This window comes from Moschus berezovskii, chromosome 24 (genome assembly GCF_049115385.1).
Source record: "Moschus berezovskii isolate FMDL1 chromosome 24, NW_MosBer_1.0, whole genome shotgun sequence".
Taxonomy (NCBI): domain Eukaryota; kingdom Metazoa; phylum Chordata; class Mammalia; order Artiodactyla; family Moschidae; genus Moschus; species Moschus berezovskii.
The window spans coordinates 30,934,717-30,950,834 of NC_142483.1; the positions used below are offsets into that span (position 1 = coordinate 30,934,717).

Below are 16,118 nucleotides of genomic sequence, written 5' to 3' on the forward strand. Positions count from 1 at the left end.
CTAACAATGACTTTTCTTCCTTTGAAGAATTTAGCTGACGTCTCCACCAACTATTCCCACCAAATATATCTCTGACTGCCCAAGGCACAGAGCAGATCATGTACAGGTTCTTTCCTTAATGGGGTATGGGGAAAAAGTGAAGCTCCATTAAATTAAAGATATCAAGGGAACATTTCATGCAAAGATGGGCTCGATAAAGGACAGAAATGGTATGGACCTAACAGAAGCAGAAGATATTAAGAAGTGGCAAGAATACACAGAAGAACTGTACAAAAAAGATCTTCACGACGAAGATAATCACGATGGCGTGATCACTCACCTGGAGCCAGACATCTTGGAATGTGAAGTCAAAGTGGGCCTTAAAGAGCATCACTACGAACAAAGCTAGTGGAGGTGATGGAATTCCAATTGAGCTATTTCAAATCCTGAAAGATGATGCTGTGAAAGTGCTGCACTCAATATCCAGCAAATTTGGAAAACTCAGCAGTGGCCACAGGACTGGAAAAGGTCAGTCTTCATTCCAATCCCAAGAATGCTCAAACTACCGCACAACTGCACTCACCTCCCACGCTAGTAAAGTAATGCTCAAAATTCTCCAAGCCAGGCTTCAGCAATATGTGAACCGTGAACTTCCAGATGTTCAAGCTGGTTTTAGGAAAGGCAGAGGCACCAGAGATCAAATTGCCAACATCTGCTGGATCATGGAGAAAGCAAGAGAGTTCCAGAAAAACATCTATTTCTGCTTCATTGACTATGGCAAAGCCTTTGACTGTGTGGATCACAATAAACTGTGGAACATTCTGAAAGAGATGGGAATACCAGACCACCTGACCTGCCTCTTGAGAAACCTGTATGCAGGTCAGGAAGCAACAGTTAGAACTGGTCATGGAACAACAGACTGGTTCCAAATAGGAAAAGGAGTACGTCAAGGCTGAATACTGTCACCCTGCTTATTTAACTTATATGCAGAGAACATCATGAGGAACGCTGGGTTGGAAGAAGCACAAGCTGGAATCAAGATTGTCGGGAGAAATATCAATAACCTCAGATATGCAGATGACACCACCCTTATGGCAGAAAGTGAAGAGGAGCTAAAAAGCCTCTTGATGAAAGTGAAAGAGGAGAGTGAAAAGGTTGGCTTGAAGCTCAACATTCAGAAAACAAAGATCATGGCATCTGGTCCCATCACTTCATGGCAAATAGATTGGGAAACAGTGGAAACAGTGTCAGACTTTATTATTTTTGGCTCCAAAATCACTGCAGATGCTGATTGCAGTCAGGAAATTAAAAGACGCTTACTCCTTGGAAGGAAAGTTATGACCAACCTAGATAGCATATTAAAAAGCAGAGACATTCCTTTGCCAACAAAGGTCCGTCTAGTCAAGGCTATGGTTTTTCCCGTGATCATGTATGGATGTGAGAGTTGGACTGCGAAGAAAGCTGAGCGCCGAAGAATTGATGCTTTTGAACTGTGGTGTTGGAGAAGACTCTTGAGAGTCCCTTGGACTGCAAGGAGATCCAACCAGTCCATTCTAAGGGAGAGCGATCCTGGGTGTTCATTGGAAGGACTGATGCTAAAGCTGAAACTGCAATACTTTGGCCACCTCATGCGACGAGTTGACTCACTGGAAAAGACTCTGATGCTGGAGGGATTGTGGATGGGAGGAGATGGGGATGACAGAGAATGAGATGGTTGGATGGCATCACCGACTCGATGGACATGAGTTTGAGTGAACTCTGGGAGTTGGTGATGGACAAGGAGGCCTGGCGTGCTGTGACTCATGGGGTCGCAAAGAGTCACACACGACTGAGCGACTGAACTGAACTGAAAGGTAGGAAAATGTACTGAGCATTTTTTTCATTTTTAAAACTGCATTTTGAATTTTTGCTAACTTCTGAAGTTATCATTCAATTTATGATGGTTTAGAATGAGTTATGAGAAGGCAATGGCAAGCCACTCCAGTACTCTTGCCTAGAAAATCCCATGGATGGAGGAGCCTGGTGGGCTGCAGTCTGTGGGGTCGCTAAGGGTCGGACACGACTGAGCGACTTCACTTTCACACAATGGAAAAGGAAATGGCAACCCACTCCAGTGTTCTTGCCTGAAGAATCCCAGGGACAGGGGAGCCTGGTGGGCTGCCGTCAGTGGGGTCACACAGAGTCGGACACGACTGAAGTGACTTAGCAGCAGCAGAATGAGTTATAATTTGAGTGTTCACCTCGTACAGCATGATGTCAATTTAAGCAAATACAACGTGAGGATATCACTATTTAACCTAGAAAAATAAATCACTGATAAACCTTTGCTTTATCTGTCTCTTTTAAAATGCCTCTGTCTCCATGTTCTGGTCTTTTACTCATATTCTAGAACAGGAGACAATTACACAAAGCTCGACTGCTCAAGTTTTTCAGAGAAATCTAATTTCTAGAGTTAAAGATGGGCTACAGCATGAGACGACGAGGCAGCGCTTCTCAGAGTGGGATGACCATGTCCGGGGCTGGGGTGTGTGGACTGAACTCCTGCTTATATGCTAATAAGCAAGCCACCTTCACTACAGTGCCGAATTCCTGCCAGTCCGTGTACTTAGATGTCATTATTACTTGTCACCATCTTCAGGTGAGCTGCCCAGTGCCTGCAGAGGTTTGGTAATGTGCCCCAAGCCACAGAAACCTCATCTGAATACAGGTAATCTGAGATTTCCCGCTCTTTACACCCTCACTGCTAAACTGTCCAGTTATACCATCTACACACTTATATTTTTAATGGAGTTTCACAAATGACTCTTGGTGTGTTCCCATCAAGGCTGTTTTTGCTGGATGCTATAATACTTTTAATACAAGACTGTGTCCATATTACTTTCTTAGAATAGTCTTTGCAATAGGTAGCTCAGAGGTTAATGCATCTGCCTCCAATGCGGGAGACCTGGGTTCGATCCCTGGGTTGGGAAGATCCCCTGGAGAAGGAAACGGTAACCCACTCCAGTATTCTTGCCTGGAGAATCCCATGGATGGAGAAGCCTGGTTAGGCCCCAGTCCACGGGGTCGCAAAGAGTCGGACACGACTGAGCGACGGAACGGAATGGAGAGAAGGTCCTTGCTAAAAGCAATAGGATCATGCACAAAAAAGCTCTATTCTGATTAATATCTCAAGATGCTGATGCATTGGTGCTTGAAAGGAAAAGTGTCAGCTTCTATGGAAGCTGAGTTTTCTAATTTCTTAATGAAGGAGGTCAGATTCTCTCATTTTCAACATTCTTTCCAGCTGCTGGACAGTTTTATGAATACCCAGGTGTCAAAGTAAGACAACAGTGTTTCTGATAGTGGTGAATTGGCTTAGCCAGTATAAGAAAACTCATTTTTCTGTAAGCCAAATTTGATCCGTAGAGTCACAAGAAAGTCTACACCTCATGCCTGAACCTCAGCTATCTTTAACAAGCAATCCTGGGCCAAATATCCACAGAATCGATCTTAAAAAGACCAACTGGCCAAGATGTATAAGTAATCTGCCCTGTAAACAGGTTAGTCTGTACTGGACTTGCTGATTCCAAATTGAACTGGAAGCTGTACCATCCAGAGTTACTGTTCCTTTAAGCAGCAGTTGCCGGCGGTTCCTGGCACAGCGTCAGCCCAGTCAGCCCAGCCCGCACCTTCTCTTCCTACTTCCTCTGACAGACAGTTGCAGCAACTGGAAGGGAAGTGTTTGTAGTGGATTTCAATGAAACTTTTCTTTTTCTTTTTTTTTTTTTTACTGCTATCACAGAGTACATTCTCACATCTTAAAACAAATATTTTTACTTTATTCATGTTATAAAAACCCAAACCTCTCAACAGAACCCTAACCCAAACCCCTCTCTGCAGACCAAGGGTGCTCATCTAAGGGTGATGTGGCCTCTGGAAGAAGGTTTTTTGGCAACATCCAGAGACACTTCTGGCTATTACAACGGGGAGGGTGCTACTGGCACCACCTGGGTAAGAGCCAGGGCTGCTCTGGACCCCCCATGGTGGACAGGACTGCCCCCAGAATGAAGCAGGATCAGGTCCAAACTGTCAAGAGTCCATGCCGAGAAACCCTGCCACAGGCATATAAGAAACAGCCTGAGAAGACATAATTTGTTCAATCAACAAAGATTCACTGCACACCTCTTTTAGCTGACGGGGCTACAAAAGTGATCAATCTAGGCAAAGTCCTTGTCCTGATGGAGTGTGTATTCTAGAACTAGGCACCCCTGCCTCTCTAAATTCCCCGGATATCTGAAGGCAAAGAAATAACATTTAGATACTTTTTTTGGGGCGGTGGGTGCAGTGCTGGGAGGCAGGAAGTGGGAGAAAAAGTTGAGAAAGAAATACATACATTGACTATGTCCATTTCTAGAAGGCCATACAGCCAAAGCTGTGGCAAATCACAGAACCAAGGAGTCAGGACCTATTTTCACATTCTTTAAATACTGCATCTGCCCCCCACAGTACACAGCTGGAGCTGAGAATACAGCAATAGAACAATAAATGTCTCCTGGATGGATCAGGTCAAGGAGTCTGAATTGTTTCACTAGAAGTTTCCCTTGTGATTTAATGACAGTAATGTAATAATGGCTTCCTGTTATTGAGCGTGTACTATATGACAGGGCTTTGCATATATAGATCTCTATTCCTTACAGCAATCCTGCCAGGGTACTGGTACCACTGTCTCCATGTACAGAGTTCAAAACTGAGCGTGTTGTTAAAGTAGCAGATCTGGGTTCCTCTCCTGGTCTCTCTGGCTCTGATGCCCAGCATCTTCCTCTTGGATGAGTCTGCTGCGCAGTAAAAAACAAGCAGTCACTCAACACTGGTAGTCACAGATAACACATCTTAGGGCAATCCCCTCTCAGCCCTTCTTAGATGACCTGCTCCCTCCTTGGGCCCACCCACTGCTATAGCCCGTGATTCTCTCCTCCGTCACCACCCATCAAGCCACACTGCTGGGAGGGGGGAGAATCAGAGACACATGACAGGGATCGATGTCACCAGGATCCCTAGCAACAATGATATCCCAAAATGGGATACAAGGAACATAATTCAGGAGGAACACATCTGCAGGTCATCATTTTAAGATAATTTACCAAACAAGAGTCACACTGGCCTGCAGCAGGAAGGCAGGAAAGCAGAGGGGTTTGAAGTCGACAGATCTGAGCTCCCAGCTCTGCCACCCACCAGCTGTGTGACGAGCCTGATTCTTCTGATCCTCGCTTCCCCTTTCCTAGGAACATGGACTCTACCCCTCACTGCTTTTCTACTTAGACTACAGAAGTGAATGCACATGAAGCATTTCCACAGCGCCTAGTATCTAAAAAGTGGTTGCTGTCATCACCAGCAGCAGCAGCAGAGGAACAGAGGAGGAGGCAATCAGAGCTCAGAGACGGCAAGTGCATTTTCTCACCTGTGGGACAGACAGCAAAAATCCCAAGAACTCTACGAGAGTTACACAGAGCCTAGAACCTCCTGGATCCATCCTTAGAAAAGAAAGGCCATAGGGTGCCAGTCTCTCTGGGCTTAAGGCCACAGCTTCCATGAGCTGCTTCCACTTGGACTTGGTGAATCCGGAAGCCAATGGTCAAGGCAGAAGTGGGAAGGAATGCTTCCAGGTCTGCCAAATAGATGATTAGTAAAAGATGTCAGGGGAACCCTTAAACTTACAAAATGCCCAAGTCCAGCTTTATATTACTCCTGTGTCTCTTCAACTTAATGACAGAATAACAACATATGCATCTTAAGTTTCTCTATGTGAAAACAGTTAAAATCCATTCTCATTTGGGGAGTTAGGAGAAGGCAGGAAGTTTGGTAAGTTGGACCAACTATCATACTTAAGTGGTTTCCAGGCACATAACCATCATTTATATGCAAAAATGTAATGTGCTATTTACAAGTCATCTTTCTGGACTCATTAAAACAGGTCCCTGAGAATCTCCACAAAACAGAATTCATTTAGCTCAACTGAAGTCTGAGATGCTTCAAAGCATTTTTATCCTCTCTTATTCCAGAGATACTTACTGCACTCCCAGTAGGTAAAATGACCACACATCATATGCCATGTGCATGCATCATTCATTAAGCAGTATAGGGCAATGGCAAGCCACTCCAGTACTCTTGCCTAGAAAATCCCATGGATGGAGGAGCCTGGTAGGCTGCAGTCCGTGGGGTCGCTAAGGGTCAGACACAACTGAGCGACTTCCCTTTCACTTTTCACTTGCACACATTGGAGAAGGAAATGGCAACCCACTCCAGTGATCTTGCCTGGAGAATCCCAGGGATGGGGGACCCTGGTGGGCTTCTGTCTGTGGGGTCACACAGAGTCGGACACGACTGAAGTGACGCAGCAGCAGCAATTACCAATTAATTAAATTCTTAATTAAATAATGGTTACAACCCCACTTTGCAGATAAGCTAACTAAATCTGGGAACAGTGACTAGTCATGGCTGACTAGTGGCAGAGTTAGAACCAAGGGTCCCTGGCAACCTGGCTCTGTCACTAACCTAAACTGATCACTTCTGGCAAGATCCCTCCTCTGCTTGGTGCTATGAACACAACTCTGGACCAAACACATTCTCAACTCTCCTGCATGCGGAACCCTCAACCTCGACCTGCCAACAGTCCAAATGTGCTTTCTCCATTAAACCCCACCTGGCTGCTGCAGGCTCAGCTCAGAAATAAAATACATGCAGACAGATGAACTTAAGAAGGAGTGATCCCTTCGTAAGTACTTAAAGAAATGATGTGAACCATTGCCTAGCTAGCTCTCAGTGGAGCACAGCACCCCTTGCCAGGGACCTGGATTCCTGGAGATGCTTCCAATAAAGGAAAGAAGCTGGAAAGGTTTCCCCACATCTGTGCCACTTATACTGTAGTCTCTCAACCAGCAGCATCACCGAGGAGCTTGTTAGAGCTTCAGAGTCTCCAGACCCCACTTGACACCTGCTGAATCCCAGGGGATTTGTCTGTACATTCAAGTTTGAGGTTTCTTGACTTACATCATCTAAAGCAAATCACAAGAAATGGGAAATAAAATCTAATGAACTCTGTACATGCGTGGTTCATTCACTTTGCTGTACAGTAACATTATAAAGCAACTATATTAAAAAAATTCATTTAAACTAAATCAACTATAGACAACATCATCAGAAAAATGAAAAAAAAAATCATTGGGAAAAAAATGCATCTACGAAAATAATGATATTTTTTCAATTATCCAAAGAGATGATTAAGACATGTTTATAAACAAAATGTGAAGGACAATCCTATAAAAGCACTTAAATATGAGTTTTAGGTGGGACTGTCTTCTTTTTCCCTGCTGATTTTGAAACAGGGAGTCCTTGGCTTATGTATTTCCTGTAACACTGGCCCCCAGTTTCCTTATTTGAGAAGTCCAGCCCAGTTCCCACATCTAAAGCTATTGACCATGGGAGAACTGTTTGCCATTCATCGTTCATACTCACAGGGAAGCAGTGTTCAGTGCAGTGAGGGATGCTGGTGCGTGGGGTCACACAGTCCTTACTCCAAATCCTGTTTCTGTTCTATGTTAGCTTTGAGACCTCAGGTAAGTCACTTCTCTGGGCCTAAAGCATCTCATATGCAAAATGCTGCTGTACGGCCCACTCCAGTACCGTGAGGATTCCGTGAATAACTACATATACCTCCAGTCATCTGCCCGTTGCACTGAATAAACAGGAGTGAATATTAATTGGTGAAAGTGAAAAACAAGGTGTTTAAAGCTTTACGTATGGTACAGGACAGCCAAGTTATGGAAACACGTGGACAGTGCACACGTACATGATAAACATTTGGCAAAAAGATGAATGATGACTGCACCTTATTTTCACGGGAGATCATTTCATTTCAGCCAGGAGAATAACTTAAATGGGGAAAATTGTAAAGCCAGGGATATGACTCCTAAAAGCCAGTCTTCTTGCTGAATTTCCTAACATCAGGCTCGGCTGTCACAGAGAAAACCTACACAAGCCCAGATACACGAGGAAGAGCATCCCTTGTCTATCATTCACCCCATTAGAGATGATTTCACTTTAATCAGTTTTAGATAGATCTGTGGCTTGTGGCTACATCAGCTTCCTGTTTGAGAAAGAGTCACCTGCAAAAATGGGCAAGCGCCTATTAATAACATTTAATAGTGCATCTGCTGAAAGTACCCACATAATCTAAATGTTTTATCTTTGCGTGTTTATTTGCGTTTGATTTTTCCCTGCTTCCATCTACTGTCAATCTTGGCCTATGAGCTCCCTGATGGTTGCAACTACGACTCTTTGATCTAGGTATCTGATGAATCCTTTAGTACACAGAGGATGGGGGAAAAAGAAGTATAACAGCGTTAGAGCTGACAACGGAAGTGAAAATGGCGAGGCTCTGATCTGTCACCATGACGGGTCACTGAGGGCCAGCTGCCTTAGGTTTGGAAATAAGGAAATGGCATCTGTTACACTGAAAGCAGGAAAATATATTTTCAAGAAGCTACCACATACCAGGTAAGGACTGGTAAGTTTTCTGAGTGAGGATGTCTCAGGTCCTGAGGCCTGTCTGCAGGAAGCAGCTACTGACCCACAGGTGAGAGGCTGTGAGCCCCTAGGTCTGGGCCTTTCCCTGCCTGAAGTACCCAGAAACACTTTGCCTCTTACAGCAAACAAAATCCTGGCAAGTAAGAGAGTTTGTGGGTTCAGAAAGGCAAGAATGGAGAAAAAGAATAGGAGAAGTCGAGATGCCGGCTCCTCTCTCCCTGTCACCCACCCGCGCCTAGACACAGCAGGGCATTCTGGGGTGAGGAAGGACATTCTGGGGGTCCTCTGTGTCAAGCCTGGTCCCACCCTGCCCCCATCATGCCTGTCATTATGGAGCCACCACTGGAATGCCCTTGGACACATTTCACCCTGGAAGGCAGGTCCCTCACCGAACTCTTCATCGATGCTATCGAAGCAGACAGAGTTCCTCCTGGAACTCCTAGGAGGCCCAGGCCCACGCTGTCATCTCTGCATTCTCAGCAGCTACAAGAGTAACTGGCAACTGATACGCTTAAGCAATTTGATCAATAAGTACAACACTAACTGTCACGTTAGGCACCTAATGCATGTGTTCCAAATGCACATGAGGGTCCATGTGTTCCATGTGTTCCAAATGCACATGAGGGTCCATGTGTTCCATGTGTTCCAAATGCACATGCCACGCCACAGGTCTGATGGAGTAGGTCTAGAGCAGGGTGAGGGCCTGTATTTCAACTGACTGGGTGAAGTTAAACCATGACGGGCTGGAGTTGGGCGATGCAGAGAGGGCCCGCGGCTATGATCAAAAAACGTAAATACTCACCAAGTACCTACAATGCACACTGTAAGGCACACTTCCTTCTGGGAGTCAGACACAAGGCAGCTACGTGTCTCATGATCAGAAGGGAGGGACAGGAGAGGCATCAACGATCCTTAATACAAATACATGCTATAAAAATGCTGCAGGGACACAAAGGAGGTGCACTTAACCCTGCCGGGGCCAAGGGCTATTATGTAATTAGGGACAATTACAGAGCTGGCATCTCAGAAAGGCCTCAAAGGATGCATGGCAGGTTTTCAGAGAGAAGAAGGGGAGAAGGGCACCCCAAGCAGAAGCAATATCATGAGATATATCTGAGGCTGGCAAGTCCATGGTTTATCCAGGAGAAGGGGCAGGCATCTGCTGTTATCAGAAAGAATAGACTGAGTGACATGGAATTGTTGAGACATAGGTGATGAGGCTAAAAAGGTGAGTTTCACATTAAATGAGCAATAAAGAAGTTTGCACCATAATCTGCAAACCTAAGGTTTTCATTTTTTTCAAAGCTGAGGAATGCTTTTTTCAAATGAACGTAGCTCACTTCTAAAAACCACCACCACCAAAACCAATCAGACCTGCTCTGGTAGAAGCAGGGGTGGAGATCCACAATTCTACCTGTCTGGAGCACACAATCCCATGACAGAGGCACCCTTAGGTGATGAGAGACACAGTCAAAATTGACTACTGTGGCAGAAGAGAGGGGCAGAAAGGATGAGGTCAGGTGTCACTTAGAAGGCTAACTCTGAAGGTGTGGGAGATGCCTGGACAAAGGACAGGCTTGGAAGCAAGAAGCTACTGTGTAACTGAGGCTGGAGAGGACCAGGGAGTGCAGAGGGAAGAACGTGGAGAGGAGGGGACGGCTTAGGCTTAGAGCAAGTCTCCCCAGAGTAAATGGACAATGTGAAGTACAGAAATGGAGGGGGAAGGGCATCTGAGGAAGAAGGGGATTCCAGGTAGGACGTGGTGGTGCTAACCATCACAGGGTTGGTTCTGGGTGTAAGAATTCAGGAGAGAGGTCAGGGTGAGGATGCAGATTTGCAAATGATAATTAGAGCAAAATCATCCCCTTCTCCTGAAGGGAAAGTCACTGAGGATAGATTTCAACAGGCTCCTAAATGTTTCAGTCAGTCCAGTTCAGTTCAGCCACTCAGTCATGTCTGGCTCTTTGCAACCCCATGGACTGCAGCATGCCAGGGTTCCCTGTCCATCACCAACTCCTGCAGCTTGCTCAAACTCATGTCCACCAAGTTGGTGATGCCATCCAACCATTTCATCCTCTGTCATCCCCTTCTTCTCCTGACTTCAATCTTTCCCAGCATCAAGGTCTTTTCAAACATCAGGTGGCCAAAATATTGGAGCTTCAGCTTCAGCATCAGTCCTTCCAATGAATATTCAGGACTGATTTCTTTTAGGACGGACTGATGTGATCTCCTTGCAGTCCAAGGGACTCTCAAGAGTCTTCTCCAACAACACAGTTCAAAAGCATCAATTCTTCAGCACTCAGCTTTCTTTATAGTCCAACTCTCACATCCATACATGAGTACTGGAAAAACCATAGCTTTGACTACATGGACCTTTGTTGGCAAAGTAATGTCTCTACTTTTTAATATGCTGTCTAGGTTTGTTATAGCTTTTCTTTTAAGAAGCAAGCATCTTTTAATTTCATGGCTGCATTCACCATCTGCAGTGATTTTGGAGCCCAAGAAAATGAAAGTCTGTCACTGTTTCTATTGTTTCCCCATCTATTTGCCATGACGTGATGGGACCAGATGCCATGATCTTCGTTTTTTGAATGCTGAATTTTAAGCCAGCTTTTTCACTCTCCTCTTTCACTTTCATCAAGAGGTTCTTTAGTTCCTCTTCACTTTCTGCCATAAGGGTGGTGTCATCTGCATATCTGAGTTTGTTAATATTTCTTCCAGCAATTCTGATTCCAGTTTGTGCTTCATCCAGTCCAGCATTTCACATGATATACTCTGCATATAAGTTAAATAAGCAGGGTGACAACATGCAATGCTGATGTACTCCGTTCTTAATTTGGAATCAGTCTGTTGTTCCACATCCGGTTCTAACTGTTGTTCTTGACCTGAATACAGATTTCTCAGGAGGCAGATAAGGTGGTCCGGTATTCCCATCTCTTTCAGAATTTTCCACAGTTTGTTGTGATCCACACAGTCAAAGGCTTTAGTCAATGAAGCAGAAGTAGGTGTTTTTCTGGAATTCTCTTGCTTTTTCTATGATCCAGTGGATGTTGGCAATTTGATCTGTGGTTCCTCTGCCTTTTCTAAACCCAACTTGAGCATCTGGAAGTTCAAGGTTTACGTACTGTTGAAGCCTGGCTTGGACAATTTTGAGCATTACTTTGCTAGCGTGTGAGATGAGTGCAATTGTGCGGTAGTCAGAACATTATTTGGCATTGCCTTTCTTTGGGATTGGAATGAAAACGGACCTTTTCCAGTCCTGTGGCCACTGCTGAGTTTTACAAATTTGCAGGCATATTGAGTGTAACACCTAAATGTTTAGTGAGGGCTAACCTAGGCTGTCTGAGGCTCTGAACTAGGAGTCGAGGATAGAGCAGTGGGGAGAGGAACCCTGGGGAGCGTACACTCTGGTGAGAGAAGACAGACAAGCAATGCTAATCCTACAGAGACAATAAAAGGGAGGCAGGGGCCTGGGGAGGGAGTCAGGAGGTGTGCATCATCTTCTATCAGCGGTCACGGCAGGGCTTGCTGAGATGACCTTGAAGCAGAGACTAGAGGGAAGCAAAGTGCAGACCCAGCAGATGTGACTGAGGGTAGAGCAGCCCATCAGAAAGGCCCCTCAGTGGCAAAGGCCCAGGCTTGCGATGATGGAGAATGAGCCAGGGAGCCAGCGAGCTAGAAGGGCATGTGTAGGAGAGAGAGTGATAGAGAGACAGGAGAAAGGTGTCCTAAGCGGGGCGGGAAATGCTGCCGTCTCAAGGGCTGTGATAACCACTCTGGCTTTTGCTTGAGACAACTGGGGAGCAGAGAGGTGACTGGCTTTCACTACGGTATTCCAAGGAACTGCTTTGGCTGCTATGACGGGAACAAACTGTGTGGGGCAAGAGCAGAAGCAGGAAGAGCAGTGAGGATGCTCTTTCCCTCATCCAAGAGACAGACGTGGTGTGGCACAGGGTCTGGGATGCAGGTGGTGAGAATACACTGGACTCTAGATAGATTTTGAGGGCAGGATCATTAGCACTTGCTGATAATGGACGCAGTGGGAAGGGGGAGGATGTGGAAGGGGCCAGAGAAAGTGGGCAGATAAGGAGGAAGAGAAAAGAGAGTCATGGGTGACTCTAAGATTTTAAGCGCGGGGTGAACAACTGGAAGGAAGGGCTGCTGCTAACTGGTCTGGTTTGAGGTGGCTCAACTGAAGGAGGCAAGATGGGGAGGGCAGCTGAAGAAGCAGTCTGGCACGTGTCAAGCCGGGATGTGTATCAGACCTCCACATGGGGACGGAGAGGAAGAGCTGAATGCACCAGTGCAGGGTCCTGGGAATCACCAGCGGTCCAGATGGAGCCCAAAGCCTTGTGACTGGATGAGATCACTGGTGTACATGGGAACAAGCAGAGGCCTGAGCGCTGAGCACCGCAGATCAAGCTTAGAGGAGGTGGCGGAGGGGCCAACGAGAGATGAAAGCAAAGCAGTCGGAGGCACACAACCAAGAGTGGCCTCAAGAGTCCAGACAAGAGAGAGTTTCAAATGCCCAGAAAAGGGGAGGAAAATTCTGCATCCTATATCCCTAGCCAAAAGTATCCCCCAAAAGTTTGAATCTCTAGCCATGCAGTCTAATCAAATAAGAACCTACTGGAGTTTTACTATTGGCACTGCAAATAACTCCATGACGGTAGGGGTGGGGGTGGGGAACTCATAAACCCATCCATGAGGGGAATAAATTAGGATGCTGGCTTTCTAACACTGAAATCAGACAAGCTGCCCTGAGGATCACTGATGGCAGATGGCTGGTTCACTGGGGAGCACTGGATAATAACGCTGAGGTTGTACACTCATAGCACTCATGTAACCCACCGAACACCCCTATCTAATGCATCCTATGATTATTCATCCTCATTTCACAAACGACAAAGGTGAGGCCCTACGGAGGCTAGGTCATTCGTTCATTATTATACAGTAGGCGGAAAGGTAGGACAGGCCAGGAGGTCAGTGCCAAGTAAGTAGACTTGTAAGTAGCAGGAGACCTTTGGAAGGTGTGGTTCTTGATACTGATCTCATCAGCGCATACATCAGCTATCTGGGGAGAAGGGTGCAATGGAGGGCTCTCGGAGAGCCTTACCACCCTCTCTACAATCTTGTTTCTCTGGGGGAAAAAGATATCTGGGAACCTCCAGAACATAATGTGTTCACAACCTCAAGGGGAAGAGAGGCACTCTGCATCTCCAGAGAAGTAAAGAAAGTTCAATAAAACCTATGGGATGACTGATCAGGCAAAAGGAATTCAGATGTGCAGTGTTGGAACTAAATACAATGTCTAAATGAATACAGCCACTTCTGTTACAGATTTGGATATGGGGCAACAACATATTTCACTTGATTACTGGCTTTCAGAGAACAAAAATGTGCAAATACACAGCAGAAAAGCTATAGTCTGTCTTCATGAAATCACCATATTCTCATCTTAAAAGATATCAGATATACTTTATAAGTTGTATTAAGCTATAAAGCTATATTATACAACATAGGCTATAAAACCACTCATAATAACTATAGAGTGAAACTTTTAAAAATTATGATCACTATATTGTACACTGTAGTAGTATTATACATTGACTATACTTCACAAAAAAGGGTAACAGATATTCTTTAAAAGTTGTGTTGCTATGTAGTATTAATGGTCTTAAAAATGTTGTGCATGTTTATAAACAAACTCTCTTAATACTGATTCCAGCAGCCCACAGTCTTCATTGTAGACAAAAGTCCAGGTTTAACATCTTGAAAACAGATACCAGGTAACAGCAATATAACACACTTTTAAAAACAAAGACGCATATGATTTCATTCTGCTAGTTTGCCAAAACCATTCTTGTTATGACAGTAAGACGCTCTTTCAGCATCTCATAATGAAAGTGAAAACATTAAAAAAAAAAAAGACTCATTGTATCTTCCCCACCCCCTAACTTTTCTGTGTTCCAGAAAGAGACAATGACTTCAAACTGTTAAGTCTTATAGAGGGGTGCTAATTCCAACAGGAAGAAAGGAATGAGCCTGTCTTCCTAAGAAAAGATGAACATCATTTTTAAAAAGTCTTGCACGTATTTTACGCAAGGCTTTTAAAAACCAGATTTGTGTCTGAGTAACTTGCACAGAAAACTGTCACATCCGGGCCTTGCTAATACTTAACCAGAGTAGACACAGTGTCATCAAAACTTCCGTAAGCTCTTGGGACAATCTTCAAGTGTCAGCCTTGGGCACCGGATGTGTGACAGATACTAAGAAGGGTCTTTGCAATTCATCCATTTATTCATTTGTCAAAAATTTCTTATGCTCCTACTAGGTGTCAAGCACAGGGCCCGGAACAGAGGGGTAAGTATTGAGAGGTTGAGACAGTTTGAAAAAAAACAGTCTCCTACACAACATAACTCGGTAGCATTATAAATATTATGAAGACCAGGGAGGGTAGGAGTGATAGGAATGAAGAGTGTTAATTTCGATGTGACAGTCAGGTAGGCATTTCTGAGAAGGTACTTGAGCTGTTGCCCTGAGGAAGCTGCAATCGTCTGCACTCTACTAACAAGGACGGCTCACCACTGAATCCCCGGCACCTCGGAGGCGTGTGGGTCGGTCCCCAGTAAGTGCTCAAGAAATAGCTGCCCAGTGAATGAGAAAGAATTCGAAGAAGTGTGCAAGGCAGCATCGGTGGGCAGGGGGGCAGGCGCCCGCTGTGCCATAAAACCACCGCCGCCGCACACTTCCCATGGTCAACTCTCCGGAGCGCTGTCACAGTGAGGGTCTTTTCCGGAGTTCCCCAAGAGCCCCGTGGGCGTAGCCAGGGCAGCACCACTCTCCCCACTTTATAGACCACCCCCGCCAGGCCCGGCATCTCCCACCGCCCAGCCGGGATGCCGGCCCGCCGGCACTGCTTCTTCGGAAGGAAATATAGGGGGAAAGTGCTACCGAAACTTTTGGGACTGCGTGTTTTTTCTCCTGGCCTAGGACGCCCGACGGCCGCTCGCGCCGGTCCAAACCTGGGCTTCAGAGCTGGGTCTACGCGAGCTCGCGCGGCGGGGCCGGGCGCCGGGGCGGGCGCGGGGTCGGCGGCCCCGGCGCACCCGGCCCGGGCGGGCGGCCGAGACAAAGCGGCGGCGCGGGCCCCGCGCCCCCTCACCTGTCGAGCCAGAAGGTCCAGGGCGAGTGCAGCGGGACCCCGCCCGGCTCGGGCCGCAGCGCCGACAGCTGCTGCAGGCCGATCGGCGGCGCGGCGGCGGGGGCGGCGGCGCGGGGCCCCGGCGGTTCCCGGGCGCCGGCGGGGGGCGCGGCGGCCGGGGGCATCGCCATTTTCTCCGCCCCGCCTGCGAGGCCGGCGGACGCGCCGACCGCGGGCCGCGCTGCGGCTGAGTCACCGCGGCCCCCGCCCGCCCCGCGCGGCCGCCCCGCCCCGCCCCGCGCGCGCCCCGCCCCGGCCCGGCCCTCCGCCCGCCCCGCCCGGGAGCCGCACCACAGGGCCGCCGGGGGCCGCCGCACCAAAGCACGGCCCGCGCCGGGCACCGGCTCCGCGGGCGCGGCCCGATGGACGGCGG

The 16,118-nt window shown here is 46.9% G+C and overlaps 1 protein-coding gene across 2 annotated transcripts in view; it reads right to left on the minus strand.

Annotated features, from left to right (window-relative positions):
* The window catches only part of EIF4E3 (eukaryotic translation initiation factor 4E family member 3), a 250,464-nt gene extending 234,511 nt beyond the window's left edge, over positions 1 to 15,953 (minus strand). The window contains exon 1 of one of the 2 annotated variants that reach the window (XM_088831579.1): positions 15,707 to 15,953. In XM_088831579.1, the coding sequence (XP_088687705.1) occupies positions 15,707 to 15,876 (170 nt within the window). In that variant the 5' untranslated portion in view covers positions 15,877 to 15,953. The remainder of the gene's footprint in view (positions 1 to 15,706) is intronic. The other variant, XM_055414324.2, reaches the window with a different exon arrangement.
* Positions 15,954 to 16,118: the final 165 nt, after the last annotated feature.